General features: G+C 37.1%; 2 protein-coding genes across 2 annotated transcripts in view; one reads left to right on the top strand and one right to left on the bottom strand.

The window, feature by feature from the left end:
• The window catches only part of LOC144848514 (KH domain-containing RNA-binding protein QKI-like), an 89653-nt gene that overhangs the window by 56571 nt on the left and 15868 nt on the right, over positions 1-17214 (bottom strand). The gene's annotated exons all lie outside the window — the stretch shown is intronic.
• LOC144848271 (uncharacterized) lies at positions 7149-12689 on the top strand. The gene is made up of 2 exons (XM_078704983.1): positions 7149-11721; positions 12269-12689. The coding sequence occupies exon 1, from the start codon at positions 7149-7151 to the stop codon at positions 11535-11537; it is 4389 nt and encodes a 1462-aa protein (XP_078561109.1). The 3' UTR covers positions 11538-11721; positions 12269-12689.

Genomic DNA, 17214 nt, shown 5'->3' on the forward strand with positions numbered 1-17214 from the left:
CCAGCATGCTTAGGGAATTTTGGTGTTGGAAAGCTAAATGAAAATGGACAGAGGCTTCTTGAATTATGCTCATACTTCAAACTTTGCGTAACTAACACATTTTTCAAATCAAAGACATCTCACAAAGTTTCATGGAGACATCCTAGGTCTAAACACTGGCATCAGCTCGACTTAATAATCACACGCCGTTCTTCCTTAAATGATGTTAAAAATACTCGTACGTTTCATAGTGCAGTTTGCGAAACAGACCACTCTCTGGTCTGCAGTCGACTAAAAATTGTGCAAAAGCAAAGACCAAAAACTAAACATCACCCTCTTCGGAAGATCAATGTCAAGGAAACATCCGACACAGATAAATGTGCAAAGTTTGAACATCAATTAGCAAAAAATCTTGCTATGCAAGATGAGTGCAAAAATATTGAAGAATACTGGGGGAAAATGAAAACTGCAATTTATGACTCTGCTATAGAAGTGTTTGGTAAGAAAATAAAAAACAACCAAGACTGGTTTGAAGAAAAGTCTGAAAAGTTACTGCCCGTCATTGAGAAGAAACGTACAGCTCTGTTAGCTTACAAGACTCACGCTACACGGCATAATCTTGCTTCTCTACGTTTAGCAAGGGCTGATGTTCAACGAGTTGTGCGCCAGTGCACTAATGAGTACTGGGAGGAACTTAGTGCTCAGATACAACAAGATGCTGATACAGGGCACTTGAAGGGAATGTATGAAGGAATCCGAAAAGCCATTGGGCCAGTGCAAAAGAAAACAGCACAAATTAAAGACCGAAATGGTAATGTGATAATCGATCAGAAGAAACAGATGGACCGATGGGTAGAACATTACTCAGAAGTTTACCAAACTAAGATGTCTGTATCCCAGGAGGAACTAAAGAATGTTCCAAATTTACCAACTATGTTGGAACTTGATGCCTACCCAACTATGGATGAAGTACGATCAGCAGTAAAGCAACTGTCTTCAGGCAAGGCTCCTGGTGATGATGGTATACCAACTGAAATTGTTAAAGCAGGTGGCCTGACTCTAATACATCATCTGCATGAGCTTATTAGTCTCTGTTGGTCTCTTGGTGAAGTTCCACAGGATTTCAAGAATGCATCCATTGTCACTCTGTACAAGAATAAAGGTGATCGTGGTTGCTGTGATAATTATCGCGGCATTTCTCTGCTTAATATCTGTGGAAAAGTATTTGGAAAAGTAGTTCTACAACGTCTGCTGCCTTTAGCGGAAAGGGTATATCCAGAGTCTCAGTGTGGTTTTCGCTCTGGAAGATCTACCATTGATATAATATTCTCTATTAGACAGCTGCAGGAAAAATGTGTTGAGCAAAAACAGCAACTCTACCTGGCATTTATCGATCTCACTAAGGCTTTTGACCTTATTAATAGAGACTGTCTATTTGAAATCCTAAGGAAAATTGGATGTCCACCTACTCTATTAAATATTATCCGATCCTTCCATCAAGGAATGCAAGCTACTGTCAAGTACAATGGAGCAGTGTCTGACTCATTTGATGTCGAGAGTGGGACAAAACAAGGAGATGTTCTTGCCCCTCTTCTTTTTGGGATTTACTTTGCAGTCGTCCTCCAAAGAGCTTTTGAACCTAATCTTATGGAAGGAGTTTTATTGCATTGTAGATCTACTGGCAAGCTGTACAACCCGGCCAGACTTAAAGCTAAGACAAAAATATTTAAGGTTCTTCTTCGTGATTTTCTTTATGCAGATGATGCCTGTTTCTGCAGCCATTCTCCTAATGGTCTACAACTTCTACTTGTTAAATTTTCATGTGCCTGTGAACACTTTGGTCTCACCATAAGTGTAAAGAAAACAAAGATTTTACCGTTTAAAACAACTGGTCAAAACAATTTTACTGTCAACAATTTTCTACTTGAAAATGTTAGTAAATTTTCTTATCTTGGTTCAGTTATAACTTATAACAACTCTCTTGATTGTGAACTAAACATTCGAATCGGAAGAGCTTCTAGTACTCTCAGTCAGTTGTCTGCACGTGTTTGGGAAAACAAAAATATTAGAGTGGCTGTGAAGATAAAAGTGTATATGGCATGTGTCATTAGCGTCCTCTTGTATGGAGCTGAATCATGGACAACCTATGCTAGACAAGAAAAGAAACTAAATGTCTTTCACCTCCGCTGTCTCCGGACTATCTTAAATATCAGATGGCAGGACAGGGTAACAAACAACAGTATCCTTGATAGATGTGGCATTCCTTCGATATTTACATTAATTAGACAGCGAAGACTACGATGGCTTGGTCATGTCAGAAGAATGGACGATACAAGAACTCCAAAGGTTATGTTGTACGGTGAGCTAGCGAATTGTAAAAGATCCAAAGGACGTCCACTTTTGCGTTTCAAAGATGCATGTAAAAGAGACTTGAAGGCAATGAACATCAATGTTAACACCTGGGAAAAAAAGGCTGATGACCGAAAATCATGGAAAGATTGTATTAAGGCAGGACTTGTACACAGTGAAGAAAGATATCGTATGGAAAATGAAGAGAGGTATCTGAAAAGAAAATCTAGATCAGCCACTGGAACTCACACAGACTCACTGGAAAACGGATGAAATTCTCTCCAATGTCGTCTCCATAGTCAATCTTGACTGAAGGATGCCTGATGATGATGATACAAAACGGAACTTGAAATTATCGACACGTTTTGCCCTATACCCTTGCCAAATAGGCATTGCATCAAGTCAATGGAAATGATAATTATTATTAATATTTACTCGAGCTCATGTGACAAGGTTGTGCAGTACATCCTCGATGATCCAGTTTCGTGCATGCGCACATGTTCAAATCAAGTTTAAATCGCGAGTTATACAATCTCATCTCGAGTATAATCCCACCCCAACGTAAGCTATAAGCATACGAGAGAGTGATCAATTCAATTGTTACTACTGTACAATTCGAATATAATCCCATTCTAAAACTTAGTAACCTAGTACTATATTCTTCTATTCTATGCGACTAGACTTTATAGTCTGTATATTGTCTTTTTTTTGCTGGCGCACCATTCGAAAATGTGAGGTAGAGTATTATACGTATGAAACGCTATACGTGCCAAAATATTTATTATTTTACTAATTTCAGTCTATAACCTAGACTACTATGACAACCAACAACCACCCTTTCTCTCCTCTCGACGAATATGCACATAAGTGCATGTTTAGTATGCCTATGTATTTCTATAGATGCCTATACAAATACAAGGCCTACACGCCATCTCATTCTCATGAACAAAAATAATTCAACTTCAAATTCAGTGTATTCGTAATAAACTCTGAAGTCTATCCTTGGAAATACAACGTCCTTGTTTTAATAATCAAATCACTCGTGGCCGTGTACTTAATGGAACCTAGATGAAAACATAAAACACGTGGACTAGGGGAACACGAAAGGGATGCAATAAATCAATATTTTAAACTGGTTTTAAATCAAGAATGTTTTATATATTACAATACAGTAAATTTGACGAAGCAAAAAATATATACATGTGTTTATAAAACATATGGCAAGCATTAACAAAGTATTAAAAGGAAGGGCATGCTATGATAGAATTATGTACAAACTAATCACTTCTAAATTCGCCAATTTGGCTTTCCGTAATTTAACTATGGAAAGCCAAATTCGCCAAAATACATAATACATTCAATTTATGAATAATCCATTCGTACAAAAAAATGTTGTGTGATTTGTTTGGCGTATTGTCTATATTGTATTTTTTGGAGGATTTGGCTTTCCATATCTATGCTACGTCACACCTAATGCATTCAGTGTGCTAACGCCCTCAAGAGGATGTAGAAAAATCAAACTTTTTGAATGGCGAAAACCCAAACCAGAAGGACTGTCAAAGAGCAGCAATACTATTGCTTTCGTTATGTCCTGTTTCATCAGACGTACTACAGAGGCCGACAGTATAGATAAGAAGAAGAAAGCGACGAGTCATTAATTAAATGACGATTGATTATCATCTAAATAACTGTAATAATCTTATAAATGCAGTGGTCAGTGTCAGGACGGAAAGTCAGTAACGGTTGAACTATGACCTCACATTAAGAAGAATCATTAACTTTGCCTTATTTGGTAACACGCTCGAGTTAACTTTTCTTTTTCTTCTTATGAAAAGCAAGCAAGTATTAGAGCGCGCAGTATTTCCGGTATTTCATTGACCGAATAAAGTAAGCCTAGGCACTGCTCTCTTGGGAAATACTATACAGTGTACCTAGGCCTACGGTGTAGTTTTATAGGTAAAATAAACAATGACTGAAAAAAGCTGAACAAATACTAACTCACGTGATTTAAATAAATTAATATAAAAATACGTCGAACCAACTATAATGTGGTAAGAATGTTCACTACTCGTGGATACTATATAATAGTGGAAACGCTTGTACCATGTTTCGTACATATAACTTTAACGCGTTTCTCCAGTTACATCGATATTGTGACGCATGCACGGGGTATCTGAACGCTTGTACGACGCAATAAAGATAAACTGCACAGAAAAGAGCTATCAATAATATACAGGAAAGTAACACTTCTTAATCAAACAGTATACTTGGCACTGACCGCCTCGCGTCATTCTTTTCATAGAGTAGTCTCAACAAGCAAGATAGCCAATATCAAGATGATGAACGTCACGTGTTTGAACGGACGGACAGTGACTCGGAATGCGTCCAAGTCTGTACTAACTAATGATAAATTAAAAACGCTCTATCAAAGGTCCGAATCACGTGCACATTTCCCACACATAAATGTATTAACTTGGCATACTATTACAAATACAAATACAATGTGTCACACACAGCTCCGTTATAAAGCCTCTTGGTAAAAAAAGAATCAGTCCAAAATGGCTAATTCTGGGAACAGACGGTAGGTAAACACAGATTAAGTAAATTACTAGATTATACATGATGTTACATAAGATCATTATGGGCGATTTGACTTAAGTAATAATTAGATTAACTTAAGTCATAATTGGATACAATCATTAACAATAATAAATAATAGGCAACGCTAATGATTAACTAAGCGTCTATTTGGCGTTTGTGGCGTTCCGTAAGTGACACAAGGTGTTGGAAACGATTGATATTTAATTGGTTCATTTGACGTTTCATATTTCTGTTCGTGTTACTGCGGTATTCTGTAATATTATTGTTTAAAAAACGCAACATACAATAATGAATTTTCTATGATCTTATAAGGCAATATTTCGTTACAAATTAATCATTAAGAAATGTGCTATGCGGTAGGATTTATTACTATCGCGTGAACATAATACGTCACAGACTTGCTTCGAAAGAAGAAAACGTAGCAAAGGTGGTCAGCCGTAAATCATGTTCTTCATCCTCCATAACTTGTGAAACAAATGTAGCTGTTTGAATCAATGTTTTATCGTCATTGATACTGTAGGCCTACTATTATGTTTAGGAAGCAAGAGGAGGAGGATTGGCTACAGGGACATTCTCGTTTCTCTGGGCCTGCGGTTTCTTCTCGTTTCTTATTTCCACATGTCGTGGAGGCTATTTCTTCAGCAGCAACCCATATAATAACCATATTTTGCTATACATTACTAGTATATATTGTGTATATTTGATGTTTAGTTTAAACACATAACATATTTTAATAATTTAAAAAAGTATTGAAGTTGAATGCGCAAGTATGTAAATGCGTCATATAATGCACATATAATGTGCAAATATTAAGTATGCGTAGATATATAATGCGCAGATAATCATGTAATACGCAAATGTGTTATAAGCAGATATGTGATGCGCAGATATGTATGCGCAAATATACTATAAGCAGATATGTAATGCGCAGATATGTAATGCGCAGATGTGTAACGCGAAGGTATGCAATGCGCACATATATGTAATGCATATATTATATGTAAATGCGTAGATATGCAATGTGTAAGAGTTTTGCAAATCTTTATAGAGGGCGACATTGTTCGTGTGTTGTCACATGGTATGTTTAGCGCGCGTCAGTGGTATCCTGAATGTGAACAGGATTTGACGTGCATTTTCGACCACTCATTTTATACTTGATTGATGTATATTTGGTATGTTTGACTTCTTTATACATTATAATATTATCGTATATTAATTGCAGTACCTAACACTGTAATCGTTATTGAGTTTAACGCAGGGAAACGCTTCCCTTATTACGTTTAAATTAAGCCTATGTATTCAGCGCGCTGTGGATCGTGCGTGGTTCACTTTATGGCGTGTGTTTATGACCGACGTTGAGGTCACAGGTCAATAGGTCAAATTGAGAATGTAAACAAATATGGCTGCGCCCATAAGCGTACGATAGAGAGTTTGCTACGTGGGTTGTGGAGCCTACCGTTAGTGTTCTATCATATTAAGGTTACATGATTTGCTGTAGTACTTATATGTTAACTATCCTATCAAATTATTTTATATTTCAAGTGCGTTTATTATGTTCCTTTGACTATCTGATTGTTAATGGCGATGTTTGTAAGCCTAACGTTATCCCTACTTGAGGCTGATTAAGTTGTTTAGTAATAATAATTATGCTATGATGATGATATGTATTCTTATGTTTGTTATAAGATTTTATTGGTAAGATTGTACATTTGTTTACAGTGTTGGTACATTTGAGATGTACTGCGTCGTGAAAGCTGATTGATGATTACTGATCAGTTGTAGAATTGGATAGTTGCGCCATAGTTTTCGTAAGTTTATACAGTAGCTCGGACTGGCATCGCAGTCATTTGTTTATTTGCTTGTTTGAAATGTTAATCTATAACTGTTTATAATGATTCAAGTTGACCATAGAGATAATGTATGCGCTTTGACTACATTCCTGTACTGACGGCATAATGCTTGTTCTTATACCTTACGTTTTATGATTATTGTGTTTTATGATGTACGACACTAGTTATCTGATGTTAATTAGACCTTTCTTATGTTTAGTCACCAGACTTACAGAGAGAGCCAGTCTTTGAATAAAGTTACCATAACAGTATATGGTTTGTCGTGGTATTATCTACTGTCTGCGTCGGGTAATTGTGGCGCCCTCATCGATCCCCTAAACAGTTGATGCGAGATCAACTACAGTGAGAAAACTCAGCATCTAAGTCAACATGGAAGATCTGGAAGCTAAGACGAAGGAGCTGAGAAATCATCGGCGTAGCCAGAAAGCGTCGATGACCCGTAACCTGAACATGCTAAACGCGCAACTCAAAGAAGAGGAAGCAGACTTATCGGTTGTGACAGAACTGTTAGCCAAGTCTGAAGTAGCGTTTGAGAAACTAGAATGTGCACACCAGAGATTAGGTGAGCTACTCGACGATGAAGCATTCGAAACTGAAGAACAGTGGATGGAGACTTCTCAAGAGGCCTTTTGGAAGGCCAAGAATTTAGCGAAAAAATTCCTTGCTAAGCACAAACCTGTAGTAAAGGAGGTTAGTCATGTATCTAATGTAGCCACTTCCGATAGTGGACCCACTTCTAGTAGTGTTAGTCATGTATCTAATGTAGCCACTTCCGATAGTGGACCCACTTCTAGTAGTGTTAGTCATGTATCTAATGTATCCACTTCAGATGGTGGACCCACTTCTAGTAGTGGTACCTTTAGCGGCCTTAACGAGTTAAAGTTGGCACTTGAGTTGCCTAAGGCTGAGGTTTTAGAATTTAATGGTGATCCAGTTGATTACTGGACCTTTGTAAATAACTTTAAAACTAATGTTGCATCAAAATTGTCTAATGATAATACTAAACTTCAATATCTCCTTCAGTTGTGCAAAGGTAAAGCACGCTGTTGCATAGATAGCTGTCCTTTAATGGAATCTGGAGGCTATGATAAGGCTCTTGAAATTTTACGTAAACAATTTGGCCAGCCTCACATGATTTTAAGTGCTTTAATGACTGACATGCAAACCCGAAAGCAAATAACCATAGGCGATGGTGACGCACTTTGGTCACTAGTAAGTGCAATGAAGAAGTGTGATGTAACGTTAACACAAATGGGGTATACTAGTGATCTCAATAGCACCAGTAACTTGTTAAAGGTCCAATCTTTGTTGCCTACTGTGTTACAGAACAAATGGGCAAATGTCGCACATAACATTTTAGAGAGTGGTGAACCAACATTTCAAGATATGTTGAAGTTTGTAGAAAGGCAAGCAGAGGTTTCTTGTAATATGTTCGGCCGAAGCGTGGGTAAGTCGGGGAGTAAATTAAATGGATCCAAAGACACCGAAAAACCAAAGGTACGAACAAATGTTGTCAAGACGTCCAAGGGCTTATCTTGTTTTGCATGCGAAAAAGATCATAGAATTTATAATTGTGAACAATTTATAGACATGTCTTATGATGATAAGGTAAAAACTGTGAAAGCTAAGAGGCTATGTTATAGATGTCTGATACCTGGCCACATATCTTCGAAGTGTCATAGAAAAACAGAATGCAAGACATGCAAGTCCACTAGACATCATGATCTGCTGCATCCTCCAGAAGGCGTAACATCATTAGCAGCTATAAGCGGCCGAAATATTTACTTGATGACTGTTCCCGTAGAAGTTGTTGCAAGTAATGGGAACAAGGTAAAGACGTTGGCTTTACTTGATAACGGCTCAGATTCAAGTCTCTGCTCCGAAGCCCTAAGGAGGAAACTCGGTGTTGCTGGTCAAAGAGTGAAATATACGGCAACAACAGTCAATGGCGATGCCGACAAGGTAGGCTTCTCATTTGATGTTAACGTCAGCGGTATACGGGAGAAAAAAGAATTATCGTTGAAGGTGCTGACTGTAGAGAGTGTCCCTGCAGGTAAAGAGTCCATCCCAACTCTAAAAGAATTGAGTGCTTGGGACCACCTCAAGAGTTTGCCTATAGAATTAGATAATGGTCTAGACGTACAACTGCTAATTGGTGCTGATACACCGGAAGCCTTCTGGGTCCAAGAAGAGAGGCGTGGTAAAGCCAAGGAACCCTATGCTGTTAGAACTCAGCTTGGATGGTGCGTGATGGGTCCCGGTAAGGAAACAAAAGGAAAATTGACGTCCAATAGTAATAGAATCAGCGTTTCGGTGTCGAACGAACAACTTATGCAGCAGCTGCAACAAACTTGGAAACTAGACAACAAAGGTCTAGAAGTTGAAGAAGATTCTGTGGAAGATAGAAGGGCTAGAGATATTTTAGTCAGTACTACATTACACCAAGAATCCAAACACTACCAAATAGGTCTTTTATGGAAATATGATGACCATCCACTTCCTTGCAACAAACCAATAGCCGAGATCAGATTGGCGAGCCTAAAGCGAAAGCTGGACAAAGATGAAGGTCTAAGGGCTAAATATGTTGAGACGGTAGAAACATACATCTCCAAGGGACACGCCGAGCCAGTCACACACAAGAAAGGTGACGAGGGTAATGTCTGGAACCAGTGGACCTCAAGTATCTCCAACCTACAGTATGTTAAAGTACCTCGTTGGATGAAGTTAGAAGTAGCTGTGAACACCCAACTGCACGTGTTTTGTGATGCTTCGGAGAAAGGTTATGCAGCGGTAGCATATTTCAGAACGACTTCAAGAAACAATGATGTTGACGTAAGCTTCGCTATAGGCAAGGCGAAGGTGAGCCCGTTGAAAAACATATCAATTCCACGACTGGAATTGCTGGGTGCTGTACTTGCAGTAAAATTAGATGGAATTGTAAGAAGAGAAATTGAAACTCGGTTTCATCTAGCCAAAACAACATTTTGGTCCGACTCTATGATCGTACTAGGGTACATCAAGAACGAGAATAAGCGCTTTAAAACCTTTGTAGCAAACCGAGTCGCAAGAATCAGAGAAACATCTCAACCACACCAATGGCGACACGTCAGGAGCGAAGATAACCCGTCAGATGAAGGCTCTAGAGGAACTCTTCAGATAACTAAATGGCTTACAGGTCCTGAATACTTGACGGACAGTGAAGATAATTGGCCAAATATCTATATTGCAGATACAAATAATTCCGTAGATCCTGAAGTTAAGTTAGCTGCCTTCACCCACACCACTACCAATGTAGGTAAAAACACTGTGCTGCAAGAGCTAGTACTGAGATATTCATCATGGACAAAGTTAGTTCGTGTGTATGCTTGGATATTACGTTTCAAGAACGTGATCAAGGCTAGACCGAGGCAAGGGAACAATTTATCTGTAGACGAGATCAAGGATAGTGAAACACAAATACTCACTTGGTTGCAGAAAACCGAACTTAGCCATTGGAAGACTGACAAGCGTTTTGCCAAACTAAATCCTGTCTTGAAAGGAGACCTCTTAAGAGTAGGAGGACGAATTGGGCGAGCAAGTGTGGATGAATGTACAAAACATCCCATTCTGTTACCAGCAGATACAGATGTTACCAAACTTATTATACGACATCATCATCAGAGAGTAGGTCATAGCGGTTGGGCTTCTACATTAAATTCTTTACGTGAACGTTTCTGGGTGATAAAGGGTCGCTCTGCAGTAAAGGGTGCGTTGAGAAATTGTGTTGTATGTAAGAAATATCAAGCTAGACCAGCTCAACAAATGATGGCAGAGTTACCGGCAGAAAGAGTAACAGACAGCAAGCCACCCTTTACGTTTGTGGGTGTGGATTATTTCGGTCCAATTGATGTAAAGCAGGGTAGAAGTATAGTAAAACGTTACGGATGTATATTTACTTGTCTGGTAATCCGAGCTGTGCACTTGGAATTGGCAAAGGGTCTTGACACCGATTCTTTCATTAACGCTTTGAGACGATTTGTCGCTAGAAGAGGTCAGCCCGAAAAGATGTTTAGCGACAATGGTACTAACTTTCATGGTGGCGAAAGAGAGTTAAAGGAAGCTATGAAGTCTTTTAACAACGATAAATTAGAACGATTCTGCCATACTAAGATGTTTGAATGGCACTTTAATCCACCTAGCGCAAGCCATTTTGGAGGTGCCTGGGAACGGTTGATAAAATCTGTACGCAGGATATTGCATGGTGTATTAAGACAGCAGACCGTTCATGAGGATGTGCTAACGACTGTTCTAACTGAAGTAGAATCAATCCTCAACTCAAGGCCACTCACCGATATTTCTCAAGATACAAGAGATGAGGAGCCACTTACACCGAATCATCTACTACTTCTCAGGAAAGGTCCAGATGCGCCAGTCGACAATTCTACCGACAAGTCAGCGACGTACGGCAAAAGGAGATGGCTGCAGGTGCAATACCTGGCTTCGTTATTCTGGACCCGTTGGAGGAAGGAGTATCTTCCATTATTACAGAAGAGAAATAAATGGACTACACCGAAAGGGAATGTAATGGTGGACGACGTCGTACTTTTAGTTGACGAGACTACACCCAGAGGAAGATGGCCTATGGGCAAGGTACTTCGCGTGTATAGAAGTAAAGATGGGCACGTTAGAAGCGTTGATGTTAAGGTTAACAACAATATTCTAAAACGACCAGTTGTCAAACTTTGCATTGTATACAGATCCTCGATTGCTACTGGTTAGAGTGTAAAATTTCTTTGAATTTTACAGGGGGGTGTGTAAGAGTTTTGCAAATCTTTATAGAGGGCGACATTGTTCGTGTGTTGTCACATGGTATGTTTAGCGCGCGTCAGTGGTATCCTGAATGTGAACAGGATTTGACGTGCATTTTCGACCACTCATTTTATACTTGATTGATGTATATTTGGTATGTTTGACTTCTTTATACATTATAATATTATCGTATATTAATTGCAGTACCTAACACTGTAATCGTTATTGAGTTTAACGCAGGGAAACGCTTCCCTTATTACGTTTAAATTAAGCCTATGTATTCAGCGCGCTGTGGATCGTGCGTGGTTCACTTTATGGCGTGTGTTTATGACCGACGTTGAGGTCACAGGTCAATAGGTCAAATTGAGAATGTAAACAAATATGGCTGCGCCCATAAGCGTACGATAGAGAGTTTGCTACGTGGGTTGTGGAGCCTACCGTTAGTGTTCTATCATATTAAGGTTACATGATTTGCTGTAGTACTTATATGTTAACTATCCTATCAAATTATTTTATATTTCAAGTGCGTTTATTATGTTCCTTTGACTATCTGATTGTTAATGGCGATGTTTGTAAGCCTAACGTTATCCCTACTTGAGGCTGATTAAGTTGTTTAGTAATAATAATTATGCTATGATGATGATATGTATTCTTATGTTTGTTATAAGATTTTATTGGTAAGATTGTACATTTGTTTACAGTGTTGGTACATTTGAGATGTACTGCGTCGTGAAAGCTGATTGATGATTACTGATCAGTTGTAGAATTGGATAGTTGCGCCATAGTTTTCGTAAGTTTATACAGTAGCTCGGACTGGCATCGCAGTCATTTGTTTATTTGCTTGTTTGAAATGTTAATCTATAACTGTTTATAATGATTCAAGTTGACCATAGAGATAATGTATGCGCTTTGACTACATTCCTGTACTGACGGCATAATGCTTGTTCTTATACCTTACGTTTTATGATTATTGTGTTTTATGATGTACGACACTAGTTATCTGATGTTAATTAGACCTTTCTTATGTTTAGTCACCAGACTTACAGAGAGAGCCAGTCTTTGAATAAAGTTACCATAACAGTATATGGTTTGTCGTGGTATTATCTACTGTCTGCGTCGGGTAATTGTGGCGCCCTCATCGATCCCCTAAACAGTTGATGCGAGATCAACTACACAATGAGTATATAGATACGTGCATAATCGCAAATATTTAATGGAAATGTTATGTAATGTGCGCAGATATGTAATGCACATACATGCAATGCGCAGGTAAACAATGCGTAAATGTGTACTACGCAGGTATGTACTACGCGCAGGATGTAATGCGCAAGCAGTGTATCCAGTTCGCAATTAATATGTAATGTGCAGGTATGTCAGCAACTGAACATAACTCCCTCCCAGGGGCAATTTACTAGTTATTTATTACCAGTTATTTTTAAACAAAGAGCTGCTGTTCTTTTATAATTCCTACCAGGCATACCGTTTTGTTATTTTACCTAAAATGATGTAACCATCTGTGTTACTTGAGAAATAAAGCAATTTTAAATTTATCAATATTTTAATTGTAGACTACAGAAAGTGCTCCTTTGTGACTATCTAACGTAATCGAATCTCTGTGACACGTGATGAAAGAATAGATATTATACACAGGTTAGAAAAATATTATGGGAATACCTGGTAGGTCTACTGCTGAAATAGCAGAAACGTTTAAATAGAAACGTTTACTGATGACACTACAACAACAAAAAAACAAAGCATCGACTCAAAATTAAAAAGTAAAGTAAACCCCGATTTCTCTTGCATTTTTTAAGCAAAAAAGTACAATGCATTGATATAAATAAGACTCAAAGGGCCAAATAAAGCAAATATTGTGAATGGCAGAAAGAGAACCGGGAACCAGGGAAGAAAACAGTATGGAAATGGAATGGAAATTTGTAATACAGTACTAAATAGGTGTACCAAAACCGAATAAATATATTTTTAAAGGATGGTGATTACGCAGCATAACTTGATATAGGTGTTGTTTCAATTTAAATTAAACATTCTTCTTTAATGAGGTACTTTAAATGGGAACAAACACATTATACTGTGAGATAACTGGTCTACATAATTAAAAACAACTATTAAAATACCATAAGAAATCTGGCAAGGAATAATAATTTCTTTTTTTTCAATGTTTTGTTGAATTACAGTAGCATGGCTTGTCTTTGAATTAGCAAAGTTGTTAAAACGCATTGTTGTCCATGGTTAGATTTTAACTCGGTCCCGTGACGAGTTAGTTGATCCACGCTGACAACACTCTTTTACATTTTATTTACTATTACTTTGATTTAACTTTATAAGAAAGACATTTTTCTTGGTCTTACAAATATCATTATTATCAAGCCAACGTCAAATATAACATTCAGTATTTAATTGAACAACCACGGACAAACGTTTGACTGACCACTTCCCAGAATTTATGGGAAAATAATTTAATGTCGACTATAAAATGATTCCATGCATTCATCCATATCTCCATTAATAACAAAATAACACTCAGAACTGACAATCGAGTTTTAATTCTTGTCAGAATCTTCCTGTTTTGACGACTATGTAAAAGTTAATAAAATCTATCAAAAAATTATAACATGTATTTTGTGTGTTATCATTGTAGACAGTGGCGGATAAAGATTTTGAAAAGGGGTTGTTCTAAATAATTGTAAAATAAAGTGTTGATTTTCATTAATGTTCTATATTTTCATTGTAATTATTTATCAAACGATAGAGGTGTAGTCTGGGTCCTAGACGTAACATAAAAAAGACAATAAATACAGACTTGGGGCAGTATAGATAGAGGTGCACCAACCATGCTATAATTATACTTTGGGAGGAATTACATTATATCGCTTTTTGTATACACATTAAAAGCATTAAATATTATATTCAATTAGTAAACTCGAAGGACAATTTAAAATACGTTATGAATGGAACTGGCACGATAGATCATCTCAATCGTTTCCTTGTTCAAAATGCCACTCCCTACCTTTCTATATTGCACTCATATAGCCAATGAAATTGTTTTATAGGGCTGAACATTAATATGTTCAACCTTACACAACTAAACTATTCTATATAGACTCTGTACTTATATAGTTGTGTGATTACTGCACATTTTCTTTCTTATTTAGTTAGGCTAACTAAAATTCATTCCATAATTAGCGAAATACTTTCAAAATCCAAAAAAAAAAACAACCACACGGAAAGCTCTTTACATACCTGCGTGTTCGGTAACTTATTAAATTCCAGTTATATTATTTATTAACTTCAGACTTATTCATTGCAATCGTGAGTGCGAGAGATTTATAAACAGTTCACTGTTGAGTGTCGATTAGATGCACGTTAAAGCTATTATGTACACTTTTGTTTTATAAAAACACTCGTTTGACATTTTAACATTGGAGTTTTATAAACAAACAACAAACATAGAAATAGGTCAGCCTACATTCACCGAGGTCTATTTCAAAATATGATTTAACCGGTTATTTAAAACACAAGAAAATTTCGGTAATTTATATTGACATGTTAATTTTGAACATCTTTTAAAATCTGTTCAGTGTCCTTCAAATTAAAGACCCCTTCCCTGCAATTTTGGACGTTTTTTGGAAAATAATACATATATATCACTTTAAAAACATTAAACCATGTCATTCCTTGTCTTAAATGTACGTTTTATGGTAAATTATGATAAAAAGTGAGAAACAATGCACTACCTAAGTAGCTCGCGGCGATCGACCTCTCGTGGACGGTCTTAGGCCTAGCCTAGCTAGGCTTAGTTTTGTAGGCCTAGCTGGTAAACATCGGTAACGTACGAACATCGTACGCTAGCTATATACCTAGCCTGACGTTGTATAGTTGCTGCATTAATTGTCTTTCTATTTTTGCCAGACTCCGTTGATACAAATTGGGGAAAACCCGGTATTTTCGCTGAAAAGTTAGGAGTCTTCCATTTGTTTTGGCCTCACGATCGATGGAAAAGTGGGCGAATTACAGGTGAAAAACAAAAATATCAATCCGCGCGCAATGCATTTTGGGATTTATAGCGGGCCGCTATAATTATTAGAATCGACTTATTTTTCACATTTTTAACCGTTTAAAGACGAAAAAAGTTATCGCAATAGGACCATATAGTATTATTTTTACATTAAATATAGTTTGTGATCTTAAATTAGATCTAAAAAACGTAGGGAAGGGGGCTTTAAAATTAAATGAAAACAAATACGTACAGGTTCAAACAAATATAACAAAATATACCGGTTTTCAGAGTATAAATGAATTAATTGTTTTGCAATTTTCAGAATTCCGGGTCTACTTAGAAAAACTGACAGTTGTAATACAATAAATATATTATTATAGGCCTGTTTATGGGTTTTGTATAATATGAAACTGACAATAGAAAAGACGTTGAAAATTGAAACAAAAATGATTGATATTAATTCACAACATTGACAGAAAGATTTCCTTTGATGAATCAAAAATATTATATTAGAACCTGTCAATCATATACAATATATAAAATTATGAAAGTATTCGATGTTTTATGTGAGTCACCCACTGATCGACCTCCGGCCCAAGTGACCAAACGGTCGACCCTGTAAGGGTACAATCGTTAAACTTACCATTAAATCAAAACGACGGAGATAAATTATAGAGAAACAAAATAAACTTGCGGATGTTTGACAAGGTAAGCCCATACTATGCCTTCTGAGAAAATACGTGGGTAGGCTTGGGGTCAGAGGTGAGGTAAACAAACAGTTGGAGGAATGTAGAACATAATACACCGATTCCCATCGATCGAACTGACGCGAAAACAGGGAGTTTATGTTCAAGCCTCGTCCCTTGCTGCTTCAAAACAAGACTATTACCAATGCTCCGATAAGATAAGATAATCTGGGTGCCAAAATGGGCGAAGTAACCAGCCTTCATTATCTGCCACACCTAAGTTAGGCATTTTAAGTCCCACTTAGGTTCTCTGATCGAACAAGTGCACCTTCATAATAGTGATAGTATTGAAGATAACTTTTCACCTAAACTTATCTTTTGATGAAAACCACCCTACGCTTGTATGATGACTCATCGAAAACTAATGAATAATCCTTGATAAAAAAAAATATTTAGGTTGGTTAAATGAAAATTGTATATCAAGTGCCTATTAATTTAAGATAGTATTCTGTTTATAGAGCATGCTAAATGTACAAACAACATCATTAATTAATTTTAAAATAACAATTACAGGTTGTAGAAGTGTAGAATAGTACACAGACTAAACATAAAAGTGCATTTGCCAAAATATATTAACTCAGAGTGACTACATATAGCCTAGTTTTATTGTTCCCGAGGGAGAATGTCAAACACTGTATATTATAAAAACAATTTTTGAAATGTGTTGCGAACGTGTTGATAGCAATTTACCCGTTAATTTACTTCGCAACATTCGTTGAACTGTATTTCCTCCAGAGCACTTTTCTGTGCAATATTGAACTTTCGTCTTAGGAGAGATTACCTACAAAAATTGGAGGGCCAAATTTCAGAAATGGAAAGCTAGTCAACAAATACCGAATAACATAATACAAATGATATTTTCATGCCTCAGCCTGTAGAAAAAAAA

This window comes from Antedon bifida, chromosome 7 (genome assembly GCF_963402885.1).
Source record: "Antedon bifida chromosome 7, ecAntBifi1.1, whole genome shotgun sequence".
NCBI lineage: Eukaryota > Metazoa > Echinodermata > Crinoidea > Comatulida > Antedonidae > Antedon > Antedon bifida.

Bases quoted from the DNA above. Each gene is read 5' to 3' on its own strand.
- LOC144848271 (XM_078704983.1), top strand. From the start codon at position 7,149: ATGGAAGATCTGGAAGCTAAGACGAAGGAGCTGAGAAATCATCGGCGT.